The sequence below is a fragment of the Chenopodium album genome, chromosome 18 (genome assembly GCF_948465745.1).
Source record: "Chenopodium album chromosome 18, dcCheAlbu1.1, whole genome shotgun sequence".
Lineage (NCBI taxonomy): Eukaryota > Viridiplantae > Streptophyta > Magnoliopsida > Caryophyllales > Amaranthaceae > Chenopodium > Chenopodium album.
In genome coordinates this window covers 24,609,537-24,627,156 of record NC_137851.1, presented here as the reverse complement: position 1 = coordinate 24,627,156, position 17,620 = coordinate 24,609,537, and the positions used below count along the sequence as shown (strand labels likewise).

General features: G+C 39.3%; 2 protein-coding genes across 2 annotated transcripts; both read right to left on the bottom strand.

The window, feature by feature from the left end:
* Nucleotides 1-4,979: 4,979 nt before the first annotated feature.
* Nucleotides 4,980-5,498, bottom strand: LOC145591997 (uncharacterized). Its single transcript, XM_081648469.1, has one exon. It carries the CDS (start codon nt 5,496-5,498, stop codon nt 4,980-4,982), a length of 519 nt encoding a protein of 172 aa, XP_081504595.1.
* A 10,353-nt stretch (nt 5,499-15,851) lies between these two features.
* On the bottom strand, nt 15,852-17,346 carry LOC145591996 (uncharacterized). Its single transcript, XM_081648468.1, has 3 exons — nt 16,947-17,346; nt 16,224-16,844; nt 15,852-16,132 (listed from the first exon to the last, which is right to left on the bottom strand). The coding sequence occupies exons 1-3, from the start codon at nt 17,344-17,346 to the stop codon at nt 15,852-15,854; spliced, it is 1,302 nt and encodes a 433-aa protein (XP_081504594.1).
* Nucleotides 17,347-17,620: the final 274 nt, after the last annotated feature.

The following is a 17,620-nucleotide window of genomic DNA, read 5'->3' as shown; positions in this document are numbered from 1 at the left end:
TCTTTTTTTTTTTTTTTTTTTTTTTTTTTTTTTTTTTTTTTTGCAATCTTTTTCCTGACGTAACAACTTTTACGATTGTGTACAGATATTGGGGAGGAGATGAATATAAGGTTGCCCAGCCAGTCACTGACTGGTGCGGACAGAAAAGCGATGAGGGAGGCCATGGCTAAGGCCGTCCCTCAGGAGTAGAGGGACAAGCTCGGGGGAATTAACGAGGGTTTCCTCGGCCCCATGATAAATTGCAGCGCCGAGGTAACTGTCTGCATCCACTTGCTATTTTAGCTTCTATAACTGAATTATTTTTCTTACTTACGAATCTCCGTCCGCACGCAACTCTTTCTTAGGTTCACTGCCTTCCTAGAGTGGAAGGAGAAGGAGAATGAACGGCTGAAAGAGGCCTGGGTCGCTGTCAGAAAGGCCCAGGATAAAGTGACGGGGACGGCCGCCATCCAAAGGGTTCACTTGGAGACCCAGATTAATGCGCTGTCCGACAAGGCGACGCGGCAAGCTGAGGATCTAGTGAAGCTGGGGAAGGCTCTTGAAAAGGAGACCTTAGCCAGGGACACCTTTCGGCAGGAGAGGGACGAGGCTATCCTTAACGCCCAACAATGGAAGGAGGGCTTTGAGGCGTCCGAAAAGCTGAAGGGGGACCTGGCCCTTGCCCAACGGAACCTGGAGATGGCCCTCCAAGAGGCGGAGGCCCTCAAGGCGGAGGTGGAGACGCTGAAGAAGAATGTCTCAGACTTGTCTAAGCAGCTTAAGGCACCTCGGCCGCCCAGCCCCACCGAGATCGTCCGTATTGAACACAACGTCGAGGAGAGGTTGAAAAGCCACTTCTTCGAGGCGTTCAAGCTGATGGTGGAGGAAGGGGAGGCCGCCTATTATCAAGAGCACTTCGCTAAGCATCTCAACTTCGTCTACCTCAGAGAGGAGGCCAAGAAAGCCGGACAGCCGTCTCTCGAACTGGTCGTTACACCGGCCACTTCGGACGAGGAGGAAGATCAGGAGGGTGAGGCGGAAGGCGAAGAAAAAGAGACACAACCTGCTGATAATGCATCCACTCTTGCCTCTGAGGAGCCTGCCCAAGACAAAGACTTGGCTAAATAGAGCCTAGGTCCTCCTCCGGTCGTCCCTCAATTCAAACCTTCTAGTCTTTAACTTCTGTTTTTGTTGAACGAAATTTTTTTTTATTTGGTGCCGCCTATTTTGAGCGGCTTTGTAAGATATTTTTCCGCCTTCTGAGCGGTTTTTATTAATGCAAATTTTGTCGCCTTCTGAGCGGTTTTCATTTTATCTGTTCTATACTTAGCAAATTTTTGCGCATTTTTACGCTTTTATGCTTTCGTACGAACCTGGGGGGGTATGCCCCTTTATTCGGCGTTCGCCTAATCCATATTCTGAGTGGCTTGATTGACCCGGTGGTTTTTATACCTTAAAGGGTATAACAACTAGCGAGTTAATCAAATCATAGTAATGATTGCCCTTGGATTAGGTGAAACGCCGAATCAACAGCTTATGCGGCCGCTTGATGTGCTCATGTGAGCTGTCCATTGAATCTATTGCTCGGACGTGCTCAGGAAATTTCAAGTAATATCTCAACTTAGAAATTTCTAAATTTGGCTGGGCTATTATGCTTAGGTATGCCCTTGACAGATTTAGGGTACCTGATGCTTTTATCGTCCGCCCTGATGGGGGTTTACCTGTGACTTTCCAGTCATTATTCATATATATACTTATATATATATATTATTATTATTTTTTTTTGTGGTCCCTTGTGACCCTCTTGCTATATCGTAAACAATTTTGTTCAGCTCTTATAGGCCGTGTTTCTATGTTGCAAGCAACATAGTTATGATTTTCACTCGGCCTTTCAAAAAGCATATGCAAAAGAAATCAGATAACTCAATAAGATAACAATGCCTGACTTTTCCATTAATGTGTCAAGATTACATTGTTGGGGCCGTACGGCTCTAATTACATTGCTCGGTCATTAAGACCTAGCTGTATATACAGCTTTTTGGCTAAGTACAAAAGAATTTAAACATAATATTTTTTTAAGATTGTTCGTGTTCCATGTTCGTGGAATTGTACGACCATCTAGGGCTTCAAGACGGAAAGTACCATCTCGAACTTCCACGCTGATTCGATACGGCCCTTCCTAGTTTGGGGTTAACTTACCATCCTCATTTGCTCAGCCTACAGCTTCCGTTTTTCTCAGCACCAGGTCTCCTATCTTTAGCGGACGTTTAGACACTCGGCGATTATATGCCCTTGTCATCCTCAAGCGATAGATGTCGTGCCTGAGCGCCGCATTGCCCCTGTCTTCATGGACTTCCAATTGGCTGATTCATCATATAACATCACCCGGAGGGTAGGCTCGTACATTTCTATTAGGAAAACTGCCTCGGCACCATAGACCAAAAAGAATGGAGTCTCCCCTGTGGAACTTTTTACTGTTGTTCGTATGGACCATAACACATTAACCAACTCATCGGCCCATAGGCCGCCTGCTTTTTCAAGCTTGCGCTTGATACCATTGGAGATCAACTTGTTGTAGGCCTCTACTTAGCCGTTGGCTTGTGGTCGGCCGACTGAGGCAAAGCAATGAGCTATGCCCTAGTCTCCCAACCATTCCTTGAGCTGGCGTGTTTCAAACTGGGGCCCATTATCGAACACCATCGACTGAGGTACTCCATAGCGGGTAATCATGTTCTTCCATATGAAAGCTGACACATCCGTCCACTTAATGCCCCGGATGGCCTCTGCCTCAACCCACTTAGTGAAGTAGTCTACTGCTACCAACACATATCGCCTTTGACCAGACGCTGGTGTATACGGACCCAAGATGTCCATGCCCTATTTTGCAAAGGGGAGCGGACTACTTATGGCCGACAAACTGTTGGTTGGGCGATGAATTAGGGTTGCGAACCTCTGGCACTTGTCACATTTCTTTACCATTTGCATGGCGTCTGATTTCAGGCTCGGCCAGTAGTATCCTAAGTGGGTGGCCTTTTCAGCCAAAGCTCGTCCTCCAATGTGGGAACCGCAATGCCCCTGGTTGAGGTCGTCCAGCACATCATGCCCCCTCTCAGGGGTAATACACTTCAGATAAGGCTTCATAAAAGCTTTCTTAAATAACTCCCCCTTCTTCATCTCGAACCAGGCCGCCCTCTTTTTCATCAGCCAGCTCTCTTTCGGATCGGCCGGGAGCAATCCATCCCTAAAGTAGGAAATGATTCCATCCATCCAAGTTGAGCTTCTATCAATTATTTGTACTGGCTCGGCATTAATACTCCTCTTTTCCTTTACTTCCCAAAACACTGATCTGGGAGTATCACATGATGCCGAGGATGCTAACTTGGAGAGGGCGTCCGCTTGGTGATTGGACGAACGGGGGACTTGCTGCAGGGTAAAGTGCTCTAGACCCTCAACTTCTTCTTTTACCATTTACAAGTATTTCATCATGGCCGGATCCTTGACTTTAAAGTCACCATTAACTTGGTTGACTACAAGCTGGGAATCCGAGCTCACATCAACTTTAGTTGCCCTTGCCGCCTTACACATTCTAAGGCCGGCCAGCAACGCTTCATACTCGGCCTCATTATTGGAGGCTTGGAACTGAAATCTCATTGCATATTCAAACTTATCTCCCTCTGGAGATTGACAGATAATCCCGGCGTCGCACCCGGCCGCCGTTGCACTACCATCTACATATACTTTCCAGATCTGGTCTCCAGCCTGTTATAAGTCTGGCCGTGTCATCTCAGCCAAAAAATCAGCAAAGGCCTGCCCCTTTATAGCTTTCCTGGGCTTGAACATGATGTCAAAGCCTCTCAGCTCTAAAGCCCATCTAAGCATGCGTCCACTAGCTTCTAAAGTTGCAAATAGCTTCTTGAGTGTTTGATCTGTGTAGACCACAATTGAATGTGCCAGGAAGTACGGCCGCAGCTTCTTTGATGCCATGTACAATGCTAGACCAAACTTTTCAACAGGAGGATACCTAAGCTCGGCGTTGTGTAGCACATGACTGATAAAATAGACTAGGATCTGGTGGCCATCCCTTTCAGCAAGCAGGACGACACTTAAAGAGTGTTTTGAGATGGCGAGATAAATGTACAACTTCTCATTCTTGAGTGGACTGACGAGCCGAGGTAATGTATGCAGATGACTCTTTAACTGTACGAATGCTTCCTCAGCTTCTTCCGTCCACTCAAACATAGCTTTCTTTTTTATAGTTTGAAAAACGTATTGGCATTTAACCCCTGATCTTGACAGAAATCGACCGAGTGCTGCTAAACAGCCGGTCAATCTTTGCACCTCTTTAATTGTTCTTGGGGACTTCATGTCCAAGACGGCTTGAATTTTTTCAGGGTTAGCCTCGATTCCACGTTGATCAATCAAAAATCCGAGAAAGCTATCCTTAGGGGAATTTGATGGAATCCGGAGTATGCGTCCATGAAGCTCATTAGCACATGCCCGGCCGTGGAATCAACTAGGCGATCGATTTTAGGCAAGGGAAAGCTATCCTTAGGGCATGCCTTGTTCAAATTTGTATAGCCCACGCACATCCTCCAAATCCCATTTGGCTTTTTCACAAGAACTACGTTAGCTACCCAATCTGGGTAGTAGCATTGCCGAATGAAACCAGCGTCCAGCAGCTTTTTCACTTCAGCTGCGGCCGCTTGATTCCTCTCTTCTCCATGATTTCTTTTCTTCTGGCGGACAGGTTTAATGACTGGATTCACAGCCAACTTGTGCACGGCCAGGTTCGAGCTTATGCCTGGCATTTCACTAACTTCGAATGCAAACACATCTTTAAACTCTCTCAACAGCTGAACTACCTCATCTCCAAGCAGACCCATAGCTATAGTGCCTACACTGACCGTCCGACCTGGTTGATCGGGGTCGAGCACCACATCTTGGTGATCGCCGGCCGGTTGAGGTCTCAGCTCTTTAGGCTGGCCGACGGTCATTAACTGCTATACCTGGTCGGCTATGGCCTGCTTTCGCTTTTGGCCGACCTGGTATGTTTGGAGTGGGGGTTCTTCCCCTTTTGACTCGGACGGTGTTCCATGTCCACGAATCGTTGGCTTAACAGCTAGCTGATTACATTCTTTTGCCATCTTCTGACTTCCTTGAATTGAACCAATTTTTCCGTTCGATTGCTCAAACTTCAACAATATTAAATGGGGGACGATCACAGCCTTAGCAACATTTAGGGTGGGAAGGCCGAGTATGACATTATAGCCTGTCAATTCTTTCCCCACTAAGAATCGGACGACCATATCCCTTCCTTCCCCTTTCTGCCCAAATCGGACTGGCAAATCTATCTGTCTGACTGGGTGAATGATGCTTCCTCCAAACCACACTAAGGGATGAGTAATGTCTTTCAGAGCATCTTCTAGGAACTTTAAATTCTTCAAGGCGGCCAGGCTGATAATATCGGATGAGCTGCCCGTATCTATCAGTATTCGGCCCACTTTCATGATGAACACCATAGGATCGTTATGCAGGGCTTTGACCTCCCCCCGGTCGGCCTCACTAACGGTTATTTCGGGGAAGGGTTCGACCTTCACCGCGTCCGTCTGCATCACCTTTCCTAAGTTCCAAGTGTTCTGCTTGATTCCCTTCATGGTGGGGCCGCTGGAGGCGAATCCCCCCGATATTACAGCCATAAAGCCTAAATCGGTACTATTCCCATCATTTTCCTTATTATTTTTCTTTTTCCTCTCGGACTTATTGTCTGTCCGTGTATAAGTGAATTTGGACTTCATCACATAGGAGTTCAGCATGCCCTTTTTGGCTAGCTTGTCCAACAATCTCTTCAGATTGATACAATCATTTGTGTCATGCCCCACATCTTTGTGGTAGTGGCAGTACTTGTTTTTGTTCCTGTACTGGGCCAAGCCTCTTAACGGCTGGGAACTGGAACTTATCCTTGATTTCCATCAAGATAGAGTAACAATCCTTGTTGAACTCGTACTGGGGCTCGTACGTCTTGACTTTCTTTGATTTTGGTAGTTGGCCATCGGCCACCCAAACTTCTTTCCTTAATTTTACCGGCCGAGTCTTGTTGAGTAGATTGTTTCTTCTCAGCCCCCTTGGCCGGTGCCTCTGCTTTTATAAGCAAACAAAAGTCGGTTGCTTCAATGTAGGCCTCGGCTTCCTGCAAAACGCCTGCGTATGTCCGAACCTTTTTCCTTACCAAATCAAACTTAAAACCATTATGCCTTAATCCCCGGAGAAATTCAGAGCAAGCCATTTCATCCGGCAGATTATGAATCTAGGCTTTTTCTTGGTTAAATCTTTGGACGTACGAACGTAGGCCCTCATTTTTTCCTTGCACAATTGTTGCCAAATTGAGACTTGTCTTTCGAGGTGGTATTTTGTAAGAGAAATTCCCCACGAACAACAAACTGAGTGTGGTAAAGCAATTGATACACCCGGCCGAAAGACTATTGAACCAATCCTGCGCCACACCCTTCAAAGTTGGCTGGGGCTGCACGGACTGTCCGGCCAAATAGTGAGTCTGGCCGAACGTTTGGCCAAATGGCCCGTATTGTCCGAAGACCTGGGGACTCGGCTGCAGAATGCCGTTGAAACCCTGGGGGGACTGACGCTGAAGCGGTTGTACTGGGATGGGGATTAGAGTACGAACAGCCTGACTCCTGCTGGAGATGGCCTAGTTGCTATGTTGGGAAAGTGAGTGGTTAGAAAATTCATCCGGCATTGTGGGAGTGGAGGCCGTGTCTGAGTAAGCGACACGTTCCCGTTGTTTATGTCGAAGGAAGTCTCTCGCGTCCTTCCAGCGTCGAGACGGCTCTGTCTCCTCTCTTCGAGGCTGTCTGCCCCTCCCCCCAGCCAACTGGGTTTTCGCCAACAGACTAGACAAATTCGTTCTTTGCACCGTAGGAGACCTTCCATTCGGCCGGCGAAATGGGGTGTTCCCAGCATCTGTTGCATTGGTTGCTCTATTCAGAGTTTTCTTTGGAGCTCTTTCTCCCTCTTTTCTGGGTGGCTGCCTAGAGGTAGAAGCTCGAATGCTCTCAAACTCCTTACGAAGTTTGTTGAGTGCGGTCTGCAAGGAAGTAGCAGTAACTGGAGGATCATCGGCCTCTTGAAATGAGGAGGTCAAAGGGTCACTGGAATGAATTGTAGGGACTATATCCTCTACATGATCGTCCTCGCCTGAACGAGGGCCAGTATTAGGTGTCTGACCATCTATTGCCATAACGGACGAGTATCCCCACAGACAGCGCCAAATGTTACGGGTGTTTTTTGGATCTCCTCGGATACTGGTCGCGCTCTTTAGGCAATGAGACTCGGACACCTGCAAAATGAGCGAATATTCCTTTATCGGAATATTCACCTCCGACGATCAAGTTAGAGATCTAAAATGGAAAGGCTAAAGAGAGAAAGTAGAGAGAAGTTGAAGCTATTTTATGCTCTTTTTATGTAATGTCGTAATCCACCCCTCCCATCATAAATGATTGGGGTATTTATAGGGGTGGGAGTTTGTGCCCCTTTAGGGTTTGTGACCTAAAATTCCATGACATGATTGGCTGCGCAATCAGGAGGTGCCACGCGTAATACGGGGGCGTTGTTTTGCGACTTTCAAGAATATTTCTCGGGAGTTAGGTTGTGATGCAATAAGGCCTCTTTATGCTGGTTTTAGGTGCTCTTTTGAGCCTTGTACACGCGTCATCTTCCCATAGGGACACGTGTCACCCTTTGACTGGGCCACGTGTCGCTACGGGGTTGGACCACGTTTATGGGGTATTTTTACCCTAAACAAATAGAAATTCTCATATTGAAACGTATCAATTTCCGCAATCAACATCTTTCAAAGATAGATCCGAATAGAATATGGTTCAATCCTCATTTCCGTAAATCATTTTTCCACCTAAGTGTGCACACTCTCCAAGCTAGTAACTCACTTATATAGTGCTATCAAGGGGAAAGACTAGGTATCAAATATTATCTCTGCATAGTGAAAGTCTTAAATCCAAAGATCCAACCATAAATTCGATAAATGAATTTTCCAATATCCCATACTCGGGATAATTTAATTTAAACAATAAAACTTCCTTTTTAAACATCTTAAATACCAATACAAGTTTATAATCAACCATATCAAATATTTAAACATTTAAGATCAAACAATTAAAACTTGCTTCACCAAAATATATTTCATAATTCAAACATGGTTCGAAATCACTTAACATGTAAACCACGCGGCATATAAAATCACATAATAGAAGATCTAACTATGTATACGTACCTCGATCTTTACACACAAGTATGGGACTCCTACTTACGAACTCCAAATTTCTCCTACAATAATCAATAACTCTTATTCAAGAACTCTCCAATAATAAACTCAAGGACGTAAAATACCGACTTTAACTAGTTGTGCATGAGCAATTTATTTTAACCCTTTATAAATTTAGAAATTGCTTTTATGAACCAATCTTTAATAATCCATTAAAGATGATAATAATAATAATAATAATAATAATGTTGATGATGATGATAATTGTAACACCCCCAAATCTCCCTCTACGAAAATACTAATATAATACATATAATTATACCATAGAGATAGAGTTAGGCGTATTACCGCCGCGTGATTACGCAAGGCTACTCAAAATACTTAACTCAATAACAAAACTTGCAACGAAAACTCAACTTTCTTTTATTAATACTTATAAAAATAATAACATTGTTATGAGTAATCAAAATAAAGACGAGACCAACGTTCCTAAACTAGGTGAAGCAAATCCCGGTACTCCCATATGCTCATTCATGACTCCACCTGAAAATAGTCAACACTGCTTACCATTACGGTAAACAGGGCGAACCAAAACAAATAGGAAATACGGGTTAGCAAAATACGCTAAGTACGATAAGTGCAAGATAATGTAAACTCAATTTATTTGCAAACATGCTTTTAAAACCAATTCCAATAATTAATCCAATAATTCCAAAACTCATGATTCAAACCAATTCTCAATATTCTCGAAACAATTCCAACAATTCAATAAATATAATTTATAAAACCAATTCCTCTTTTTAAAACCAATTCCCTACCCAAGTGTGCGTACCCCCACTACTACAAAAAAGGGCAAAGAAACCATTCTAAATATGCCTAAGAGACCAATAAATGTATGGTTTATATCTCAGACTCTCAGTGGTCTCTTACCATAAGAAACCATATTGTTTGTGTAGTTAGTTAGACTGAGGTAAGAGACCATACTTTTAAGAGATATGGTTTCTAAAATGAGCTTCTAATTTGTGAATGTTAAATGATAAGAAACCATATTTTTGAGATTTATGGTGTCTTACATTAACAGATAAGATACCATATTTCCCACTAATTTGGTTTCTTATTTCTTATTATCAGCTCGTTATCGGAAACCTTTTATATTAGATGTATGGTTTCTTTGTTCCCTTTTTTAATAAATTAAAATTAATATTAAATATCTTAATTATAAAATAAACTTGCCACACATGCTTTATTTTCTGTGAAATGTATATACATCAAAAGTGTACTATAGGCATAATGATAAGCATTATATAATCATTTGATATAAAAACAAAGTAGTGGCTTTACAATCATCCAAACCAACAACATTTATTTAATAAGTACCTAACTTCAAACATTTAAACCACCAAAACTATCCACTAAAAAACATAATGTACGTATTAACCGTTATATCAAGAAACAAAAATAATCATGTTTTCTCAATCACAAATTAAAAACAAAGATAATAGTGATCAAGATCTATTTTCTCCAGACTTGTAATTGTTGACTTGCTTTTGCTTCAAAACATAAGTAACTCAAGTGTCTCGTATCTCATCAATCATTTCTTCAGAATAAATGGTAGGAACTCGAGGAAAATACTACCAAAAAAAAAAATTGATTAGAATTTATATATGCAAAACGTAAATTAAGAGTGATGCTTTCAATGTATGTAAGGAGTTATCTTTGGTGGAACTACTTGTCCTCTACTTTCAATAGTCTCTAGCATGTAACGACATACATAACATCCACATACTTTGGATCCTTGAGGACACTGCAATATAGAAAAAAAATAAAAATACAAATAAGTTAATTGTAATTGTTCATTGTTGTACGTAAACAATGTTAATCATACAAAAAGGTCCTAAGTTTGCACATTTTTCATTGTTTGGGTGTGTACTACGTTTTTTTACTCATAGTTCGAGTGCTCTTGATCAGAATCTGGCAAATTAAAAAAGCTAATATAGTTTAGATAGGATGTGTTCTGTATCACTGCTACAAGAAGATTAAAAATCTAGGTCCTAACTTTTATCCATGCCTCATCACCCATAGTGCTTAATTAAGAGTCACAGCAACAAGTGCTTAATTACATACATGTGGGGTAATCCAAGCAATTCCAGGATTCTTCTTTAGTTTCTTGATATCCTTCCGATGAATTACGCTAAATTTTGTGAGTCCCCTATTCAATCATAAATGTATTAGGCATAGAATGATAATGTTATTAAAAAAAATACAACTAAAATAGATAATAAAATGTACATACGCTGCTATGGTCTTTTGTGCAAATTCACTAATGTCATCTTCTCCTGCTGAATCAAGCCAAAACACTATACCTTTCCACGGACTTATCGCAGCTAAAGTCCAATGAAAACTGCACACTATTGATTAGTAAAGTAAATAAAAAAAAGCATGAATTAAGACAACTATGCAATGACATTTCTTATTAGCCAAGCGGTAAAATTTGACGTATCAAGAATTTCGTTTATAGTACTAAATACTTATAATCCCACTACTAATGACCTAATTTCAATAGTATGTTCATTCACTTTCATATGATTCCATACAAACAACAGTAGGAAATATTATCAATTAATCTAAAAAACTTGCTCTTGAATGATAAAAACATAGGTAAATCACCTACTTTTCATAAAGCGGTGCAAGAAATAGTTGATTGATATTCCTGCCTCCATTACACCCAAAAATGTTACACAAGTAGTCAGAGTGAACCTCCTCTTCTACCGTTGGGGATAACGGAGAAACAAAATTTACATCGCAAAATTCATACATCCCTGCCACACTCTCCTTTTGACAGACTTCACTTAAGTACCTACACATAAGTATATAAAAAATTGTTTTATACATGACAATAATAAAAGTCATCATTTTTTTTTCTAGAGTAATAAAGTTAATTTACTTAAGACATAATAAATAGAAAAAAAAACCATTTGAAAAATATATACACTTACTTCATGAAAATCAACATGTGAGATGCTCCAACTTCTTTTTGGAAGCACCAATCAAGCATTTCGAAAAAATCAAGCCTAACATCCATCTCATTATTGAACACACTATTTGGAATTGTTACTATGATCTTTTCATCCTTCTTTTTCAATTGCATAGCTTTACTCATAAACACTTCTAACAAACCTGAGTTCACCTTTGCTCGATCTATATCATCAATGATATACTCTTTTTCGGATGATGCTTATTTTGGTGAAGATTGCAAGATAGAGGTATCCTCTTTTTCTTGTTCTAGCTATTATATACACAATACATGTAATGACGTTAAATATAATGATATATAAACAAATTAAAATAATTAATCACATAAATATTCATACCTTTTTTCTTGGAAAAATCAAGTGAGTCGGCCATGGAACAAATGTTTTCTTGCTTAATATGTAAAGGAAATCTTGATTAGGACATGAAAGTAGTGCAGTCGGTTCAATATCATTAATTATGAAGACTCGCCGATTTTCAGGAGACACATCACAAAAATGATTCTTGACTGCTAGGTTTTTCCCTCATATACACACTTGTCTAGTGGCCACAATCTTGATTTCTTTGTTAGCTTCAATCGCCAAGAACCATTCATGCATACCCTTGTCATTTAGGCAAATAAAGGCATACATTTAGTCAAAGAATAAAAAAGCGGGCATATAAAAGTTATATTCATTTACAAAAATGGTTTAAAGAATTACATATTAAGATAGTGCCTATTTGAAGAGTTTGATTATAAAAAGGGGTATGTGTACAAAGCATTGGATTAAGAAAAAATAACATTAAATGTAAGTGCATAGGGAAGTCAGTTTGGTCTATGAAATAGGTCATCGATGTTAAAAAAAAGGCTAACATAAATTTATGTAATTGCAACTTGACGAAAAGAAGAGGAAATAATAGTAACTATATTACCTCAGGAAGGTCACTATAATGCAAATTATTGTCTATTTCAGACTAAGAAATAGCAGAGTTCTCGTGTTGTGGAGATTGATCTAGTTGTTCACTGTAGGGGACATTGTCTCCAGTGGGCCAAGACACATGATAAGGGTCAGCTTGTTCTGGCTCCTTTTCTTGCTCTTCATGTTCAAATGAAGGTAATTCAAGACTTGAAATAACTTGTCTAACCTGACCATTAATATCACCTGATAGTAATTGGGTAAAGAAACCATTTGTCTGCCCCAAATTAGCCAAACTAGTACCTTGGGCAGTACTCTGACTACCAACTCCCAGTATCTGTGATTGGTAGTTGATACCACCAAAGTGACTACTCACGTGATCATTGAATTGTCCATGCTGGCCATTAGGAATGCTAAGAAACCCACCTCCACCTATAGTAGTTTGTAATTGATTCATTTGCTTCAATTGCTCGGGGTTTAGGACTGACATCATACAAGACATAAAGACATTTTGTTGGTTTTGAATCATCACTATATGCGATTGCATAGATGTGAGTTGTGCATGCATATGACTAGGTGGTGTAGCTTTGCTGTACCCAAAGTATTGCTTGTTTGTAATTCCAGACCCAACACCTCTAACATGCCCACCACGCTTCGGCTTTTTTAGTGTTCTTGCCAAAATATCATCACGACGACTGTGAAAAACCACTTCACCTCTTTCAGCCTGACCTTTTAATTCATTCTGACATCAACAAATCCAACCAGTTAAGAACTAACTAGTTTAGAGCTGACTAAATATCAAGTAATCAACACAACACTTACAATTGCATTTGTTGTAACTTCATCTATTGGATTATTAAAAGTGTATATTCCATCTTTCACATGTGCATGAGCTCTCAACCAGGTTTCATGTCGAGGCACCTCATCGAAATGGATCCCTTTTCTCAAAAATTCTTTATCCTGAAAATAAAATAAATAATGTTATGACAATAAAATAAATAAATAAGTGGATAAAGAATTAAGTTAATTCATGAGTTGTATAGAAAATTATAGATGGTTGATTGAAAATGGCCTAACTAAGTCTCGCACAACCTTAACCAATTGTAAAAAAATAAAAATGTATATTGAAACTTACTATCTCATCTCTGTAATATTGATACCCAAGTCGGCCACCTTGATAGCTTGATGTCTTATGCTTTGACCGTTTGCGACCATTTTCACTCAGAACCTTTGGATGATAATGGCTCATGGTTAAAATATGCACACATCTTTTTCTTGTATATAAATAGATTGTATAAAAATAATTAAAATAAGGCAACAAACAAATACCTTGAAGTCATCAGAAGTACTCCATGTAACAAATCTTTTCCAAATTGTTTGTGTTATCCAAGGATATTTCCAACTAGGTGGCCCACTCCTCAACCTTCCAGATTGTTTATGGTACATCCATTTTTTTCTAAGTCTTGTCTTGAATGCTCTCCATCTATTATTTGCTTGCCTCATGATCCATGCTTTATGCTCTTCTAAAACTATAAAATCTTTCTACATCATTTACCAATTTATAAACTTATCATCATTGTTGAATACAAATTATAACTAAGTTTTTTAATAAAAGAAATAATTAGGTACATACATAGATATTTACCATAATTTAGTCAAATACTCCATCTTGGGTTTCTTTAGGAACTTCTTTCCACGATTTATAGCTGATACGTATTCGCTCCCGAGCAATTACACCAACATAGGTGGAAAAGGTATCTTTGTGATCCCCGCATGGTATTTTGGTAATTGGATCCCACTCTAAAGGAATTTTAGTTCCATTTTGAATCGCCTTTCCTACAATAGCAAGTACAGTGCGCCCCCTCTCATCCTCACGCCTATCTCGTTCAACATCAGAATTGTCTTCATGTTCATTAGTCTCTTCACGTTGAGCATGTACTCTTTTAGTCATGATCCTGTAAAGATGTAAAATTATATATACAAGACTTTTCAAGTGTTGTTATTTTTAAAGCGACATGAGGATAAAAGAAAGAAATTCACCGCACATTTGATCCCTTCATACAAACTGTTAACTAACAAAAAAAAAAAAAAAAAAAAAAAACTATGTAATTTGCTTAAAAAAAGTATGTGATTTACTGTTAATTATTTACGACGCTTTCTAGAAGTACCCTCCTTATAATTTCCATCGAAATCTATGCTTTCGTCATGATCTTCACGTACATAAGCTGAAGAATTCTCACAAAAGTGGTCACTGACATCATCAACTTGTACCACCTTGGCGGTAGGGAACTCAAGCAACTCCATATCACTATCATCAAAATCATCACTGTCATCAATATCATGTCGAGGCCTCGGCTTTATAATTGCTGCCTTTTTCTTATCAACTGCATCTACTATGTAAAACACTTGTCTCGCTTGACTAAGTAATATATAAGGATTGTCTTCATGACCAAGTTTGTCAAAATTAACCAAAGTAAACCCTATATCTTCATATTCAACTCCATTGTTGTTATCGACCCATTTGCACCCAAGAATTGGTATTGTAAAATCTATATAATGCAACTCAATAATCTCGTGAATGACTCCATAATACCACATTTTACCATAGGATGGATAATTATCTTTAGCACTAACAAAATGCTTAGCTTCGGATTCAACAGCTACTCCACTATTCTGCATAGTACTAATATCATCCTGGTCTTCAGTGTAGAATGTACAACTATTATAAACGTATCCAGAGTGAAAGGATGCTCTAAAATTGGGTCATCGAGCTTAAGTCCTTACCCGATCAGAAACAGAATGTGTTGAGTTCTAAAGATCTATAATTTCTTGATCTTTCAACCAAGTACTAAAAGATCTATTATGTTCACTATGTAGTGATTTTTTATTAGTCTTACGATTCTTTGCAGCTAGGTAAGCTAAGTGTTTCTCAACATATGGTGCAACTTCCACCTTATTAAACAAAATATATGTGTGAGCGTTTTCATTTGCCGTTCAAATCCCCATTGGGCTCTCAAATAAGATGGCCCACAATACCTTATCTCTCTTACTAAGTGAATTGGCAAATGAACCATAATATCAAAAAACAAAGGGGGGAAGAACATCTCTAATTGACAAATAATGATTGCAATTTCCTTTTCCCAACCATCTAAGTCCTTACGGTTGATGACTTTTTCATACATGGCATTGAAGAAAGAACACAATCGAATAATGGCATTTCGAACATTTTTTGGTAAAATTGATCGAATAGCAATGGGTAACAAATATTGCATCAAAACATGGCAATCATGAGACTTTATCCCTATAAGTTTCAGATTCTCCATCGAAACAAGGTTGTTGAAATTAGAAGAAAAACCCTCTGGAACTTTCACTGAAGCTAAACACTTACAAAATAATTTTTTCTCTCTCCGTGAAAGTGTATAAGCTGCGGGAGGAAGATACTTTTTAGAATTTCGGTCGATAACATGAATTTCACTTCTAATCCCCATTTCTTTCAAGTCATTTCTGGCATTAACACCATCTTTGGTCTTCTTATGGACATCCAAAAGTGTTCCAATCAAGCTATCACAAACATTTTTCTCAATATGCATCACATTTAAGCAATGCCTCACAAATAAGAATTTCCAATAAGGCAAGCGCCAAAATTCAAAACATTACTTATATCCCTTCTTAGCAAGTGTAGATTTATGCTTCTTCCTAAAAGTAATTTGAATGTCTTTAACCTTTTCAAACACCTCCATGACACTTAATGCTGTCGGCCTTCTTTCCAATTCTTGTTCACCATCAAAAGCTTTTCTCTTTTTGCGGTATGGATGATCAGTAGGTAACCATTTTTGATTTTTTGGGTAGACCATCTTTTTAGATGCTGATAGCCATGTTCCCTTTAAATTATCCTCACATATAGGACAAGGTGTTTCCCCCTTTAATGTATACCCTGAAAGATTACCGTATGCAGGATAATCTTGTATGGTGCAAAACAACATAACTTAACGTTTCATTTCGATGTGCATCAAATACTTCTACACCTTTATCCCACAACACCTTCAAATCACCAATGAGGGGAGCCAAGTAGACATCAATATCATTTCCCGGTTGCTTTGGCCTCGAAATTAGCAAAGAAAGCATCATGTACTTCCTTTTCATAATTAATGAAGGGGGTAGGTTATAAGTAACCAAAATTACTGGCCATGTACTATGCATGCTACTAAGGGAGCCAAAAGGATTCATACCATCGGTAGACAATGTAAGGCGTAAGTTTCGCTTTTCTTTATGAAATTCTGGAAATTTTTCATCGATAAACTTCCACTGTGGGGAGTCAGCTGGGTGTCTAAGTAACCCATCTTTCTTTCGTCCACTACAATGCCATGTTAATCTCTTAGCATCTTCTGCATTCGAAAAAAGACGTCTGAATTGTGGAATTATAGGAAAATACCACAATATCTTGGCTGGGATGCCTTCTTTCTTCTTATATCGTGAGGCATTACACACCGGGCAATTCTGTAAGGATTCATGCTTATTTTGATATAGTATGCAATCATTAGGGCAAGCATGGATTTTCTCGTAGGGAAAGCCCATTGTAGTCAATACTCTTTTAGCTTGATAGGTACCACTTGGCAAGACATTCTCATCTGGAAGCATGTCTTTCACTAATTCAAGTACTGTAGTAAAACTCTTATCAGTTAATCCATGGCCAGCCTTCAAATTATATAATCTTAGAACAGCAGATTATTTTGTGTACTTATTGCAACCTAGGTATAAGGGTATTTCTGAATCTTTTAACAACCCTTCAAATGTGGCAGGATTGTCATCAAACTTATTTTGAGCTGCACGTATCATGTCCCCTAAATTTTCACCCTCATCAAAATTTAACCCTTCATTAACATTATTTCTAAAATCACTAGTAGGATTTTCCTCCAAACTCCCTCCATGCCACGTCCAACGAGTATATGTTCTATCAAAAGAATTCTTAGACAAATGACCAAGAATTTCATCTATTAATCTATATAAAAAATTATGGCGTTTGAAACAAGGACATGGTAACTTAGAACTATCTCCAGCATTCTGAACAACAAAACTACTGAAATCCCTTATTCCAGCTTCACATCGTGGGTCACCCGGTTTTGAATTTGATATCCAACTTCGATCCATTTCTACGAATTAATGTAATCAAGATAAAGTAAAATAAAATAATAATACATATAAATATATTTGAAAATATGCAAGCAATCAGAAGTAACTTAGAGGAATAACCATTTATAACACTTTACAATGCACTCTTATAAATTTAATCAACTTAACAAACAATTTGGTTTACTATGTCTCCATCAAGGCAATACAATACCCGGCATATCTTCTCATGCATCTTGCTACTATTTGTCCATTTTTTTATATCATATAATTAATAGCTCATTTTATTTAGATG